Raw genomic sequence first — 17,352 nt, 5'->3', positions numbered from 1 at the left:
AGACTGAATATCTTTAAGAAAATTTTTTGGCCACTATGTTTTTAAATTCAGAAATGGCTTGGCATTTACATCACATGTTTTTGGATAGTCACCCTTTTAGTATTAGTTCACAAGAGCTCCCTAGATATTAAAGACACTGAACAAAATAATGCAATGTTTAAGAGCCTGTGCTCTAGACTCAGATGGCTTGAGTACAAATTCTCACTCAATGTTTTCTTAATAGTGTGACCACAAGCAGGTAAGTTAGCATTTCTATACCTTAGCTTCCTCATTTATAATCTGGGGATATGATAAGACAATACCTCACAAGAACGTTCTGTACCTGACACAGAGTAGAAGCTCTGTTTTTGAGAGATGATCAGTTTGTAATGGGCCTCAGATGAACAAAATTCAATTATAATCCCTAGTTTGTGAAACTGCATCATTGGTCCATGTGTGACCCACTTCTACCTTCCTCAGTCATACATTTAAAAAAAAATGTGGTAAATTACACATTACACAAAATATACCATCTTAACCATTTTTAAGTGTACCAGTTCATAGTGTTAAATATATTCATGTTGTTGTCCATCCAATCTCCAGAATTTTTTCATCTCAGAAAACTAAAAGTCTATACCCATTGGATAATGACTCCTCATTTCCCCCTCCCTGGTAACCATTGTTCTACGTTATGTCTCGATGAGTTTTACTACTCTAGGTACTTCATGTAAGTGGAATCATATAGTATATATCTTTACATGACTGGCTTACTTCACTTAGCATACTGTCCTCAAGGTTCATGCATGTTGTAGCATGTGCCAGGACTCCCTTCCCTTTTAAGGCTGAGTGGTATTACAGTATATGTATATGCCACGTTTTGTTTATCCACTCATCTGTTTAGAGGCACTTGAGTTGTTTGCATCTCTTGGCTATTGTGAGTAATCCTGATATGAATATGGTTGTATAAATATACATTTAAAAAATATATCATGAACATTTGTGCAACTACCACACAATTGAAGGACTGGAATATTAATAATAGACATCTTCCTACATTCTCCAGAAAAAATATGGTTCTAAATTTTGTATTATTTTCTTACTTTTATCATTTTCTCAGCTTGCTCATATAACTAATGAATGTTAATATACTACATCTGTGTCGTTCCATGTAGCTGTAGTTCATTCATTTGACTACTGCATGAAATTCAGTTGTATGAATAGAACACAGTTTGTGTATACATTCACTTTTTGCAAAGGCATTTGGGTGTGTGTAATGCCTTCAATTACAGACAGTACTGCGATGACCATTTGGGTGCATGTCTCCAAGGGTAGCAGGGCAAGTGTTTCTTTCAAGTACATAGCTGGGGTGGAATTGCTGAGTCAAGGCATATGTGAACATTCAACTCTTTACAAAATAATGCCAAATATGGTACCAACTTACACTCTTTCCAAAATTGTATGCAAGACTCTCTTGATCTATGTTTTCTTCAACACTTGGTACAGTCAGGCTTCTACATCCTTGCCAATCAAAAAGTTATGAGATGACAATTTATCGTGATATTTATATTTCCATAATTACTAATGAGCTTGAGCATTCAAAAATATCTTTACTGGCCATGTGAATTTCTTCTTCTGTGAAATATCTGCGCATGTCTTTTGGTTAATTATTTTTATTAATAATAGTTATATAAACCTTTCTATGTCATATTAATTTTGATTTTTGCACAGTTTTGGCCTTTGTCTTTGGCCTTTGCCTTGGACACAATATATTTTTTGATATGATTCTTGACCATAACCTCTTATGTCATGTAGGTGATATTGTCATCCTTACAAAACCACTCGTGGTGTCTAAAGGTGACAGAGGTTTCTTAACAACCACCACTCTCCTGGCTGTGGATGGAACAGACAAGCCTGAGGAACTGCTCTATGTCATCACCTCCCCTCCACGATATGGTCAGGTCGAATATGTTCACTATCCTGGAGTTCCCATTACAAGCTTCAGCCAAATGGATATAGCGGGGCAGACCGTTTGCTATGTACACAAGAGCAAGGTGACTGTCTCCAGTGACAGATTCAGGTGAGCCCTATGGAAACTTTTCAAACCTCTTCTTTGGATTAATACTTACAGAAAAGGAGATCTGTTAATGTGCTTCACTATAGTAACCATTTTACAAAATATGTGTATCTTATAACATCACGCTGTATACCTTAAATATATAGAATGAAATTTGTTTTTTTAAACAAAGGATAGAAAAGGAGAAAAAAATGAGTCATTTTTCAGCTCTGGTGCAGCTGTGTTTTTCTTTTACTGCCTTGTTGTATGTAAGGTGAAGCCACACAATTAAAATGACAGCAGCAAAGCAAGAAATTCGGGCCTGTTATTAAAAAAATAAACACAGTAAACAGATCTTTATGCAAGTTCTGCTATGAGGAGAAATGTGAAAAGCTGAGGCTCCCAGCTAAAGATAGACCTGGAAAAGTAATTTCCCTCTTTTTGGAGTATGTTTTTCTGTCTGACGAAAAGGCATTTATTAGTAAACATTTGGCATAAGCAGACACTGCCTTTTGACACAACGTGTTCTGGTAACTATATCATAAATCATGTTGTCATAAAGTAGATCATATTTCCCCATAGAAACAATGTTATAATTGGTGGCTGCGCACCTGTTCCAGAATTCTATATCAAATAAATCATTGGAATGAGTAACAATCTGGTGAAAAAGGCAAAGATACATACAACATTAATGAAAATCTACATTCATTTAAAATATGGAAATTTGTTTCAAGTCACATAAAGCAAGAGCAACTCCAGAAGATCTATAATCTCGTAGCTCTCAAAGCTGGCTGAACCTGAGGTCCTGGAGAGAAACAAAGATCCCCAGGCCAGGCATGAGGACTGGGAAATGTTGGACTTTGAGCGAACCATTGTGCACAATCCAGTTTTGAGTTTTTGTCAATTCAGAAGGAGGCCTGGAGAGCATTGGTTTGTCTATTGTACACCCACACTTTTGGCTCCTGGTGTAATTTTCACCATGTCACAATACAGTCTTCTAAAGAGCACTATAAAATAACATAAACGGAGCATACTCCTATATTATTCAATAGGTTCCCATAAACTATCAAGTATCACTGTCACACCCATGTTCAAATATCACTGTCCTCTATCTTACTTTTACCTATCTAAATTCAATATGTCTGCTCTGATAAACACTGGTTAAATGTCAGTAAAGAGGATGCTGCTCACCTTTTTAGCATTAAAATGATGTTTGAAAGCTGATTTGGATAATCCAACAAAACAAAACAAAAAATCTCAGAAAGTTGGAACTAATATCTTATTTTTTTCTCTTGATAAATGTCCTTTAAGAAGCAGGTAATCATTTAATTGATCAATATTTTAACTAGTTCAGTCTTTGAGTGTTGCTAAGCATTCACTAAAACGTGAGATGTGGGGATTCCTTTTCAAGCTGGCTCTTTTGTTTGAGAGGTGGAGTAGTGAAGTTAACATACAGGCTTGAGGGCAAGAACTGCCTGAGTGACTCACAACTCTGTGACCTTCATCAGGTTACACAACCTCCTGTGCTCTTGTTTCCTCTTCTATGAAATGGAATGATACTCGTAGCACCTGCCTCACAAGGTTGTGGGAGGTTTATATGAGCTTATGCATGTAAAGTATTAGTAGAACAACACCTGGCGCATAGGAAGAACTAAGTAAGTGTTAGCTATTACTATTATTGTCATTGTTGTTGTCATTATGTTCTTTCCTTGATGACCTTCTTACTTCCAATCTTTGTAACACCAAGTATGATCTTGAAGGAGGAAAGGAGTTACCAAGAGGAGCAATGATTGTTCTTTTTTTCCTGTTTGCTAATGAAGGCTGGGTGCTTCTTGGCTTAATACGTTTGTATCAGATCCAGGGCTTTTAATTTTACATGCATTTCTGGAACTTCTAGCTTCTTTCCTTTCCTGCTTCCCTCTGTCAATGCCTACAGGACAGTCTGCTGAAGACATTAGTGACTGTCTTGAAGAAACCAGTGACCTTGCTGGAGAACACAGGACTGAATGCATAAAGATGTTGAGACATGAAGGTTAGATATTAATCGAATGGTGAGAATGAAAAAAAAACCTCCGTATATAAGGATTGGCAATACTGTAAAAATTTCCTAATTTGCATCTAGAGAAAGTCTTATTAGATGGCATTTTAGAAATCATTTATCCCAGGAATTTCTACATTTCTAGATCCTCAGATAATTGCCAGAGAGAACTACAAAATGCATATTCTTGGGCCTTACCCCAGAGAGGCAACTTTGGTAAGTCCAGTCTCAGGCCCAGAAATCTGTATTTTTGAAAGATATCTTCAGGTAATTCTAATGCAGTCAGGACTAGCCATCAATGGTCTGGTCCAGTCTGTTGTTCTGAATAAGTTCTGAGGAGCCTCAAGAATTTATGGAAGTTGAGACTGGGGTGGTGACTCACGCCTATAATCCCAGCACTTTAGGAGGCAAGGCTGGTGGATCACCTGAAGTCAGGAGTTGGAGACCAGTCTGGTCAACATGGTGAAACCCCGTCTCTACTAAAAATACAAAAAATTAGCCGGGAGTGGTGGCGGGTGCCTGTAATCCCAGCTACTCAGGAGGCTGAGGCAGGAGAATCACTTGAGCCCGGGAGGCAGTAGTTGCAGTGAACCAAGATGGCACCACTGTGCTCCAGCCTGGGCAACAAGAGCAAAACTCCATCTTAAAAAAAAAAAAAAAAAGAATTTATAGAAGCCTTTTTAGGGCCTCCCAGAGATTGAGGTTCTGGGGCCTTCAGCCCCATGTACTGATAGAACTTAGGTGTGTGTGTTGTGTGTGAATATGTGAGTGTTGACACTAAAAACAATACTATAAATACTATAAAACTAAATATAAGAGAAATTTTTTGTGCTTGCTAATATTCAGTTTTTAGTAGTTAAAATGTTTCCTTTTAACCAAATACATTGATTCAAGTTAAAAATTGAATTGATAGAAAGCAAACTAGTAAATAATAAGAGTACACATAGTACAGGCATATGGCAAAAATATGGTGTCAATTACTCAAGATTAGGAAACAAGGTTTTAGGGAGAAAATAAACAACAAAGGCTGAAAAGCACTGATTTGGTCCAATCCCTTATTTACACGTAGGAAATCTAGCATTGCCTGAACACCTGCAATGCACCAGAGAATATCCTGGACTCTTTTTTGTACGTTATTTTTCTTAAGCCTTATGCTAGCACCTTGCGAGAGATGCAGTAGTGTTCCCATTTTACACATGAGAAAACCGAGGTTCCAAGAGGCAAAGGAAGTCACCTAAACTGTTATAACTGAGTATCACTGCTGAATTTGGGGCTCAGAGCTCATTTCCAGTGGAAGGTTCTTTCCATTATACCTCGTTGTACTAAAAATTTGTGGAGAATATGCATTTGTGCGAAGGAACCTCCTCAATGTGTCATTCTGATATTTGGCCAGCAGTTTTACATATTTATAATGGAAGAGCCTAGCATCTGCCCAAGACCCGAATTTTAATCTTGTCATTTCACTAACCCAATCACGGACTGCTATGTTGTTTGTCAAGTGGCGCTAAACCAAAGCTGAAAGCCTGTTTTAATGAAAGTGTGATCATGGTGCTTTTTAAAAATTAAATATATGCAACCAATCTAATCACCTAAATTTATGTTGCTTGCTGTTAAATTTGGCAAGGAATTTGGCTGGGTAGAAGAGATAAATTCTGTGGCAGAGGATTTTCCCCCTTCCCTTTTTAATGTAAGCTATGGCAGCATTAATTAAATGGAGGAGTTTAATAGTCAGATTTTACCTTCTGCAAAAATATTTTGTGAATCATAAATTTCTCCTGCATTGTTTGGTGCTGCTGGCCTGGAAGAAAGATTTGGCAGCATGTTCTAGGACAGATGACACCGAGTGATTAGCAAGCTGACTTCAGCTGCTGGCAGCCGGGTACTAAAAGAACATGCTAATGTCCTCCATTTTGACATGCCGGCTGGACTTTTTTTTTTTTTTTCTGAGGAGCTGGCGCTATTTATGATTCCATTTTTATCTCTTAAATGCCATGACAGATGGCAGCTTCTTCAGCCAACTCTATTGCCAGGCAATGCAGAAAGCTTGAAAGCACCGTGGTAATGGTGAAATCAGACCAGGCAGGCACCCCAGTCAAATCTGAGAGTCATTCTCCAAATTTCATGAGAACAGTGGTCATCTTGGCTGCATCTCTTCTCAGGGGGATGTAATAAGGGAAATTAAACAAAATGGACCCACAGAAGGGCTGCTACCACCCACTTCTTCACCTCAGAATGGATACCAGCATAGCAATGGCTTTAAGGTTTTAAACCTTGAGAATATATTTGGAGGATTTAGGGGAGGGGATATTTGGAAGACCATCTGATCGGTCAGCTTTTCCAGACATGAACAGCACTGACCTTGTTTGACTTGTTCTGCTAGCTTTATTTTGACCGGGAACTCAACTGTAACCATTCACTCTGTCCCTCTCTCTGATGATGCCTCTCTGCCTGTGAGTAGTTTGCACTGTTACTTGTGAAAGTGGAATGATGTGTTTGATGCAGTCATGTTTAGAAATTGCATCATTTTCACCCCTGGCTTATTAGCTTTAGGTCAGCACAGACAGCTGCCTTGGTGTCCCAGATGGGAGCACTGGCCTCAGAAAACATATTCCTTACTCTTCTGTGGTCTGTGGCCCACATGCCCTCACTCCCATCTGTCTGATGGCAGGCTGCCTGTTTCCAACGTGGGCAGATCGCAGTCATCCAGCAGGGAGGGGTTTGAGATGGACAGTCTGGATCATAAGACAACTTCAGTGACCTCACAGAGGCCATGCACACATCGAGTAGATGTGGCCATCCTGAGATGAGCTTTGAGGACCCCGTCAGGCATTTTTGCAATTCAGTCTCCAGAGAGGAAAGTCAGAATTAGATATTCAAGATGGCTACCTCTGATGGAGTCCCTGGCACTCACTCAAGCTTGCATTTGGCTTTGTTGCTCCTGGTCCCTTCTCTCCCCTTCTTTCTTCTTCCTTCTCTGCTGATATTTGACAAACTTTTAATAGTGCACAATGTCTGTAGCTCTACAATTAGTGCTAATGCTAAAAATACACGTCCTTTGGCTAACATTTACACTAACGTACCAATGGCTGATTTAACCCTCTCCACAGAGCACATTTGATATAGGGATCTGGTAAGGAATAGAGAGCCAGTTTATTTGTGAAACAGAGTAGAATGAGAGGTGTGAAACATATTTCTGGAGGGGGAAAATGGGAAAAAGGGAACTTGGAGGCACTGAGGGAGCACCTAGCCTCCTTCTTATTTTATCGTGGGTGAAATGATAGGATCTGGGGGGAATATGAAAAAGTAACAGAAAAACAATAGAATAAAGGCGTAACTCTGTTCTCAGGCTCTGCCTGAGAAATAAAGCATAATTTTATACCTAAAAATGTGTATCAATTTACTTTTGAAACTGTGAAGGTGACTAAGTAAAAAGTTTGAAGAACAGACATATTTTTCTAGGTTCCTTTATTTTCTTTTTTTAAATTATTTTTCTTTTTTTAAGATGGGGTTTTGCCATGTTGCCCAGGCTGGTCTCAAACTCCTGAGCTCGAGCGCTCCACCCACCCCAGCCTCCCAGAGTGTCCGGACTATAGGCGTGTGCCACCGTGCCTGGCCTCTTTTCCTTTCCTTTCTCTTCTTTTCGTTTCCTTTTTCTTTTCCCTCCCTCCCTCCCTCCCTTCCTTCCTTCCTTCCTTCCTTCCTTCTTTCTTTCTTTTTTCTTTTTTTTTTTTCTTTGAGACAGGGTCTCTCTCTGTTGCCCAGGCTGGAGTGCAGTGGCACGTTCATGGTTCACTGTAGCCTCGACCTCCCAGGATGAAGTGATCCTCCCAACTCAGCCTCCCTAGTAGCTGGAGCTACAGGCACGCACCACCACACCCAGCTAAATTTTGTATTTTTTGTAGAGAAAGGTTTTTGCCATGTTACCCAGGCTGGTATCAAACTCCTGGACTCAAGCCATCTGCCTGCCTCGGCCTACCAAGGTACTGGGTTTACATGCATGGGCCACTGCACTGGCATCTTTTTTTAAATAAATAATTGATTTTATAAATACCTCATGATCCAGTGACGAAATTGCCCAATTTGTTAAAAATATACTTATCAAAGGTTTAATTTCACGAAAGGAAAACTGATTGGGTTGTTTTAAGGAAACTATGTGATTTTGCTCAATCTATAATTCTAAAGGTAATTGAATACCTTTACAAACTGTAAAAAATGCTCCTATGGGGGAAATGTATCAGGTTTCATTCTTTACAAGTCTAGGTGTGTGAAATGTCAAAGTATACTTAATGTTTGTTGTATTTCATTTAGCAGTTTTAACTTTTTGGACATATATTTCTTTTTCTTTGCATCAAATCAGACATGTTTTCCTTGTCGGCAGTCTTATTAACTAGATAATTAGAAAACTAAAAAACTTCAGCATAGTCTTCAAAGCAATATCAGTACTCAGCCAAACTCATCTCTTTTTACTTTTTGTCTAACTGCCTTCCCCAAGTCTGTGGTCGCAGGCAGGCTGGTTGACTAATTGCTCTCACACTATCTGGTTTCAGATTTCTTCATACTTAAAAGGATCGATGCTCAAACCCCAAAGGACAAGACACATTTCACAAAGAATAAGGAGACTGTTATTCAAATCTGCCAGATTTGTAAAATAAATATAGATGCCATAACTTCTCTAGTTAAAAAAGAAGCACCAAAGAAAATATACAATTTATATAGGTATATAAAATTTATACATAAAAATGTTATATTAATTTATATATTCTACAAAAACATTATTTTTAGAGATTTTTGTATCAGTGGAGTAGAAGAGTCCATCCTCCACGAATATTTCCAGCAACTATGGTACATGAAGAAAAGCTAATAAGACACAACTCTGATTATTTCTAAGTACATTTCTGTGGTGTACAGTGAATTTGTCAGTCCCATTTGATACTAATGATTTCCTAACTTTTTGGAGTTTTAATATTGTGCCTTCTTTGCATAATTTCATGATACTCTTAATTCTTATTAAAATAAAAATTACATATTGAAATGCTACAAAGATCATTTAAATCAGTGTTATTGTGAAACTGTCTTCAGTAGAATGTGATTTCATGATCAATATAATCAAAAGCACATTATGGTATCACAAATTTAAGACTATGAGAAAGATTTTGCTTATCTCAAATGCGTATCATTTCAGCTTTCTTTTTACAGTTTTGCAGTGGTGCTCAGGCATCACAACTCTTTGTGGTGGATTGTTAAACCAGCATTTATTTTAAACTCTGCAAGAGTAGAGGGTGCAGGGATCAGAAGACCTGCATTCTAGTCTCAGCTTCATCTCCTACCTGCCTTATGATCTCCCACCAACTTTCTGAACCTTTCTTTGAAGCAGGAAAATAATCCTTGTGTAGCATAACTCTCACCTGTCTTACAGGGAGAAAGTACAGAAGCACATGTAAACTAAGAGATTAGAGCCTCCCGTAATATTTTAGAGTTGGGTGGTACTTAATGATCTTCTGGTCCATCCCATTCATTTTTCAGAGCTGTGGAAATGAGGTCTGGAAGGGGAAAATGATTTAAGTGAGATTACATGTCTGAGAAATGTGATCTGCTATTAGGAAATCTACCATAAAAACATATGAGTAGAATGAATTAGCTAAATTCAACCCAGTTATCAGACTTACAACTTTATTACACACCCATGAAAAAAATTGAAAAAATATAAATAAATAAAGGGGGTATACTCTTCAAATTCGTATGATGAGTCTTATTGGATGTGAAATTTTTATGTGGTGCAAGGCACATTAAGCACTGATGAGCCTGAGAAATAGGATTGTCAGAATTCCCCTGTTGTATCACATGGGTCTATCATTAATGTTGTTGGGAAAATATTCTTGGGTGTAGAATGGTCCATTTATGCATTACTCTAGTGACTGGTTTAATGATAGGGATTCTTCTGCAAGATCTGCCCTTGATTTTTCATTTGAGTCACAACACGACATACCCTTTAGTAAAGGTGTGTATTGTTATCGTTTCATTCCAGTAGATGGTGACACAAGAATCCATGCTGAAGGCTGCCTTGCCTCTCTTTGCCAGATTCATCATCAGCAATGGACTGCGGACCGAGCATGGGGTGTTTGAGATCACACTGGAGACTGTGGACAGAGCCCTGCCCGTGGTAACCAGGAACAAGGGGTTGAGACTGGCCCAGGGGGCCGTGGGCCTGCTTTCCCCTGACCTCCTTCAGCTGACCGACCCTGACACAGCTGCGGAGAATCTCACCTTCCTCTTGGTTCAGCTCCCCCAGCATGGCCAGCTCTACCTGTGGGGAACAGGGCTACTTCAACACAATTTCACCCAGCAGGATGTGGACAGCAGGAATGTGGCCTATCGGCACTCAGGAGGGGACTCCCAGACTGATTGCTTTACTTTCATGGCCACAGACAGGACAAACCAAGGCTTTGTTGTGAATGGGAGAGTGTGGGAAGAACCTGTTTTATTCACCATTCAGGTAAGTATGAAAAACACAGTTCATCTGCCAGAGATGTGAAAACAGTGACATCAAGAACTTTTTTTTTTTTTTTTAGACGGAGTATTACTCTGTCACCCAGGCTGCAGTGCAGTGACATGATCTTGGCTTACTGCAGTCTCCGCCTCCTAGGCTTAAGCGATTCTCCTGCCTCAGCCTCCCAAGTAGCTGGAACTATAGGCATGTGCCACCATGCCCAGCTAACTTTTTTGTATTTTTAGTAGTGACTAGGTTTCACCATGTCGGTCAGGCTGGTCTCGACTTCCTGACTTCAAATGATCCACCTGCCTCGGTCTCCCAAGGTGCTGGGATTACAGGTGTGAGCTACCACGCCTGGACAAGAACTATGTTTTAATTTCCTGTCCTCTTTAATTCAAATACAGATTATGCATCTACAGCACAAACAGCATATTAATGTGAATGAAAGAGATATGGTGCCCACATAGGTGCTAATGACTGACTGTGAGTGTCGATGGTAGCACAGAAAGGAGCAAAAGCTGTGGGCTTTGGAGCCAGACAGACCTAGGTTTGAATTTCTGCTTTGCAATGTATTAACTGTCTGACCTTAAAGAATTCATTAACTCTTCTGAATCTACTTTTCCTTCTTTGAAAAACGTGCCTACAGCATTGTGGTGAGAATTCAATGGGATTAGGTATCCAAAGCAGTAGCATATGGCCTGAAACATATTTGATGTTGACACTTACGAGGCAGCATCTTTACACTATTACACATGTAATAATGATGAGGGTAATAATAGCAGCAATTGCAGTAGTGTTAATGACTACAGGCCTGAGTAGTCTGAAGCTGAGACTAGAACGCAGGTCTTCTGATCCCTGCACCCTCTACTCTTGCAGAGTTTAAAATAAATGCTGGCTTAACAATCCACCACAAAGAGTTGTGATGCCTGAGCACCACTGCAAAACTGTAATGACTGCAGTTAATGACTGTAGGCCAGACCCACTCCACATAAATCTTATTTGATTCTCATAAAACTCATATGAAGCAAGTTTTGTTATTGACATTTTATAGATGAGGATGCAAGTTCAGGAGTTAAATAATTTGATCAAATACACACAAAGACCTCAAGTCTTTCTGATCCCAAATTCTGTGTCCTTTCTATGACACTACGCTGCCACATTTGTTTACTATTACAAGGATTCCTGGAGGGCATAATGTGTTTTTCTTTTTTAAGTCAAAACACATCAAGTATATTCTGGCTCTCAAACCCTTGAATCTACTCTCCTTGGAAGTAATTCACCCTCTTCTACACACTCTCACCAAACACAAAATAGTTAAAATTTATCTCTCACTTCAGAATACTTTCTGACTAGTAAAATAGTTACATTTTTCCGTTGCTCTGAGACAGAGAGAGAGAGAAAAAGAAAGAGACAAAGAGACATTTATTTTAGGAAATTGGCTCATGGCTCATGCAATTTTAGGGCCTGGCGTGTCCGAAATACACAGGGCAGGTTGGCAGGCTACAGATTTCTTTCTTTCCTTCTTTCCTTCTTTCCTTTCTTTCTTTCTTTTCTTTCTTTCTTTCTGGAATCTTGCCTGTTGCCCAGGCTGGGGTACAGTGGAGCCATCTTGACTCACTGGAAGCTCCGCCTCCCGGGTTCATGCCATTCTCCTGCCTCAGCCTCCCGAGTAGCTGGGACTACAGGCACCTGCCATCACACCCGGCTATTTTTTTTGTATTGTTTTTAGTAGAGACGGGGTTTCACCGTGTTAGCCAGCATGGTCTCGATCTCCAGACCTTGTGATCCGCCCGCCTCGGCCTCCCAAAGTGCTGGGATTACAGGCTACAAATTTCAGCAGGAGTTAACGTTGCAATCTTTAGCCCAAAGGAAGTCTGGAGGCAACATTCCTTCCTTTTGGGGGGACTTCAGTCTTTTAAGGCCTACAATTGATTGGTTGAAGCCCACTTGCATTACGGAGAGTGATGTCTTTACTCAAAATTTACTGATGTAAACGTTAATCGCATCTAAAACACACCCTGTGAAGTTGACACATAAAATGAAGCCTCACAGAGTCTATCTATGAGGGAAGCCTTGAGAGCATAGAGTGGGTGCTGGATAAGTCCTTGGCAGTCAGGAGGTCCAGAAAATGCAATGAAATGATGCACTGGGAGAAGAAAGAAGATATTGGCATCGTGGACACAGTAAGAAGCACTTTGTATTAAAATTATTGTTTTTATTTTTAATCATATGTTTTTTTTTTTTTTTTTTTTTTTTTTTTTTTTTTTTGAGACGGAGTCTTGCTCTGCCACCCAGGCTGGAGTGCAGTGGCCGGATCTCAGCTCACTGCAAGCTCCGCCTCACGGGTTTACGCCATTCTCCTGTCTCAGCCTCCGGAGTAGCTGGGACTACAGGCGCCCGCCACCTCGCCTGGCTAGTTTTTTGTATTTTTAGTAGAGACGGGGTTTCACCGTGTTAGCCAGGATGGTCTCGATCTCCTGACCTCGTGATCCGCCCATCTCGGCCTCCCAAAGTGCTGGGATTACAGGCTTGAGCCACCGCGCCCGGCCTAATCATATGTTTTAATTGATCTTAGTCACATTCCCTTTTCAGTCTGTTAGTGTCTTTTTTTTTTTTTTATTCCTAACTCCCTAACCTAGGTTGAGACCCGTCTCTGTACTCTCCCACCAGGGATACTTTTCTGGGTCTCTTTGGCTGCAAATTTATATGAATTATAAATTCTGAGTGTAGACATCACAGTTCCTTCCTACACTCCATAGCACAGATGGAAAAGAGGATGGAGATTGGGGAAAGTACCAGAACTTGAATCAGGTCTCTCCCAACACCAACACTCATCTTAAAGAGCGTGGCTATTATAAGAGAGTTATCTATTGGAAGTTGTGGAATTTACTGATAGGAAAATGTTGGACATATATTGTAAAGTTTCTTTTTTTGTCAAAAGTATAAGGCTTTCCTTGGCCAAAAAAAAAAAAAAAAAAAATCATTATGTGTAAAAACCCCACAAGGTAAGCTTCAAACTTCCTCCTGTAATTCCCCAGAACCCTCAGTCTCTTTGAGCAGAGAAGTCAAAAGCCTTTAGAAAGTGACTGAACCCACCAGCAGTGGAGGAGAGATGATGCCCTCAGTATCTTGCCTTCAGGAGCTTTTTCCGCCAAGACAATATGGATGTTGACCGCCACTGCGTGGTAAACTGGTCCAAATAAGTCTCCCAACTATGGGTAAACTATTTTTCTGGTGGTACCTGAGTAATTGAGGGCCAAACTACTGCAAAACACAGGTGTATTTAACTGACACAGTCACAACCTGACATTCATTTTGTAGGAAATCTTTTCTGTCTGATCAAAATTATTGCAACTGATGCAACCTGTACTTCTCCTTTAAAGGCGTCAGGTGAGGGGGAAAAACGTCATGCCATTGCTTTCTGTGCATTTCCTGTAAATACAACACAAGTTGTCAAAGGATAGAGCTTTCTTTTAAAAAAATCTAGAAACCCAATATTCAAAAATGCTTCTGGTGTACTGAGCCAGAAGATCTACTTTTGACAAAGCTAGAAGTTGAATAAGACCTAGGATATATTTTAATGTGACCAGAGACGTGATGGGACCGTGTTGCTAGAGTTTAGATGTTTTTTTTAAAAACACATGATCACAATAGGCATTTATTACTTTTGTAACACTTTCATTTTTAAGGAATTATAACATCCAAAACCAAAATAAAACAACCATCCTACGTTCAACTATTCATTTAGTATCAACTTTGGGTATTTTTTATATGGCTTAGAAGTACTTTAATTTTCCTCTTCTTCCACTAACCATCTGTCTTACTGGCCACATGGTTGTGGGAGCTTCTTCCCTCACAGGCCACAATGACAATTTGACACCCAACCTCACTGCTCTGAAAGTTGCCACCCATACTCTTCGGGAGAGGAGAAGAATGACTATGACTTTTGAAAATGTTTGTTGCTTTTTTGGTTTATAAAATAAGTATGTATTGTAAATAATTCATAAACTACAAGAAAAAAAATTCTTGGCCGGGCGCGGTGGCTCAAGCCTGTAATCCCAGCACTTTGGGAGGCCGAGACGGGCGGATCACGAGGTCAGGAGATCGAGACCATCCTGGCTAACACGGTGAAACCCCGTCTCTACTAAAAATACAAAAAACTAGCCGGGCGAGATGGCGGGCGCCTGTAGTCCCAGCTACACGGGAGGCTGAGGCAGGAGAATGGCGTAAACCCGGGAGGCGGAGCTTGCAGTGAGCTGAGATCCGGCCACTGCACTCCAGCCTGGGCGACAGAGCGAGACTCCGCCTCAAAAAAAAAAAAAATTCTTGACGACCATACCACTCCAAAAACTATTGTTGGGAGCTTTCTTCCATTCTTTTATTTTGTTCAATTAAAAATGAGATGATATTATATATACTATTTTTTATGCATACTGCCTGTTTCCATCTTCATGTGTTTTAAACATTTCCTTTTGCCATCAACTATTCCTGATAGTTCTTGATAACTACTCATATTCCTGATAGCATGATTTTTAAAGGCTGCTTGGAACTCAGTCTCAGGTGGAGATGGTTTATAAATCCCCTGTTGGACTTTTTATTCTTTTTGTAAATTGCTTTTATAAGTAGTATTTTAGTGAATATATATCCAATCATTTTTGCATACATATCTGTTTCTGCAAGATACAGAAAAAATTTCACTGTTTTGTACCCCTACCAGCAAAATATAAAAATATCTGTTTCTTCACGTATTCATCAGCATGAGTTATAATTATTTCTGTTTTTTTTTTTTTAAAGAATCTTGCCAATTTGAGAGGAAAAAATCGTTGGTTGTGACAAAATTTCTTATGAAATAAACAGAGGAGGAGCTGTAATCTTTCCCCACCCCAAAACAAATGAACACATTTATACAAATCTCCCAGACTTTTGCCTATGTCTATACAAACATTATGTATAGATAAATATATATTTTTAACAAAAATAGTATTATAATTATATTCTAATTCTATTCTGCAACTTGCCAGGTTTTTCAGTTAACACAAAATTGTGGAAATTTTTCATCATCAATTCATTTTCTCCCTTATTCTTTTTAATAGCTACAGAGTAGTTCATTGTATCATAATACACAAAAATATACATGGTCTTATAATTGACATGAATTCTTTACTTTGCTAGGGCAAAGTAAGATTTACAGTAGTATCAGTTTGGTGTAAATGAAATTAAGAACCGAGAGATTAGGAGTGAGGGGAATGAAAATTCTGTTACATATTTTCTAGTATCAGTGGTGAATCTGTTCTAATCCATCCAAACCTGCTCTGTCCTTAACCTACAACAGTCATCTTGCAAATGCAAGATGCACTGAGCTCCATACAGACTGAACAAAGTCCTTTGTTCTGTTTGAACCTACACTTCTGTTCTCACTTACGAGTAATTGCTCATCCACCATCTTCACAAATCGAGTCCACTTATTCAGCTACCTGGCTCTCATCCTCAATGAAACAAATATGCAAATGTCTAGAAATAATCACCTTTCACTTTTCCCTTACTGAGGTGTCTCTATTTTTATTCAACATTTTTGCCAGTTGAAAAAAAGACATGCCAAAAAATTTTTCTATATATTTGTAAACCCTCACAATTTTGTGTCTGTAAATCACTAAACACCAGGAAAATCAGGGAAGTTCTTCTGTGGAATTAACCTGAAGTCTGCTCTAGAATTCTTGGGTCAATTTTAGTATATTAATTTAATAGACATTCCCTGGGCTTCTGTTATGGTTCAGGCACTGTGCCAGGTACAGGGAATCCATGGCGGTAAAAGACCTGATGTCTGCCCTCTCGGAACTTGTATTCCTAAGTGGGAGTAAGGCAATAGATAAATTAATAAAGTGGGGTCAAGGATTACAGTGGAAAGTTGGCCTCTGTTCCAAGCACTGTGATATTTGCTGAGGCCGTTGTGAACAGCACAGTCTTTAACAGGAACCCGCTAATGAGGAGTAGAAGGAATCCAAAACGCGGAACAGTGTGTCATTGTTGAACCAATAAAGCCCAACGTTGCATGGGGGTGAGGGGCCTTTGGCTAACATTGTATGTCATTGTTGATGATCCAGGTGGACCAACTGGACAAAACAGCTCCTGGTATCACACTCTTGCATTCCCCTTCTCAAGTGGGGCTCCTGAAAAATGGCTGCTATGGGATTTACATCACTTCCCGCGTGTTGAAGGCATCAGACCCTGACACTGAGGACGATCAGATCATCTTTAAAATTCTACAAGGCCCAAAACATGGACATCTGGAGAACACAACAACAGGTACTGGCTTCCTTAATCCTTATAACTGCTCATTTTAAAATACCCAGTGGCTGGCAGGGCTAGAGAGTAATTTAATTAAGTGCAGGCCCATTTGGTAAATACTCCCCAGGGCTTACTGATAGATGCAGTTTATAAATCAATATTGGTCCTAAAGAGGGTTTGGAGCTGAGCCTTCCTAAATTTATCCTGACTGGAAGAACCAAATACTGATATACAACTGTTGATTATTTATAATTTTTTTCTCAACAGCTGATTATAGTATATTCAAAGGAACATAGTGTCAGGACCAGTTTCCTATTTGTGACCAATTTTTTCTTCTGTCATGAATTCTAAATGACTCTAAATGATGTCAGATTTTTTTTAAAGTTCTTGGTTTTTTTCCTAGTGGTTTCTCTGGATTGTATATTATTTCTCCTTTATGAGCACAATGATCATAATACATCATTAAACAAGATGGCAACGAATTACGGATTTTTATTACAGTATCTT

At 39.4% G+C, this 17,352-nt stretch overlaps 1 protein-coding gene across 6 annotated transcripts in view; it reads left to right on the top strand.

Moving 5' to 3' along the window:
• Positions 1 to 17,352, top strand: part of FREM1 (FRAS1 related extracellular matrix 1) — a 169,250-nt gene that overhangs the window by 115,991 nt on the left and 35,907 nt on the right. For 2 of the 6 annotated variants that reach the window (XM_033237386.1, XM_033237385.1), the window contains exons 24-26: positions 1,792 to 2,056; positions 10,149 to 10,563; positions 16,662 to 16,863. In XM_033237386.1, the coding sequence (XP_033093277.1) occupies positions 1,792 to 2,056; positions 10,149 to 10,563; positions 16,662 to 16,863 (882 nt within the window). Of the gene's footprint in view, positions 1 to 1,791; positions 2,057 to 10,095; positions 10,564 to 16,661; positions 16,864 to 17,352 lie in introns of those variants that run through there. The other 4 variants (XM_033237390.1, XM_033237389.1, XM_033237388.1 and 1 more) reach the window with 4 other exon arrangements.

Source organism: Trachypithecus francoisi, unplaced genomic scaffold (genome assembly GCF_009764315.1).
Source record: "Trachypithecus francoisi isolate TF-2019V2 unplaced genomic scaffold, Tfra_2.0 Lachesis_group16, whole genome shotgun sequence".
Classification (NCBI taxonomy): domain Eukaryota; kingdom Metazoa; phylum Chordata; class Mammalia; order Primates; family Cercopithecidae; genus Trachypithecus; species Trachypithecus francoisi.
This window is presented reverse-complemented; position numbering and strand designations above follow the sequence as displayed.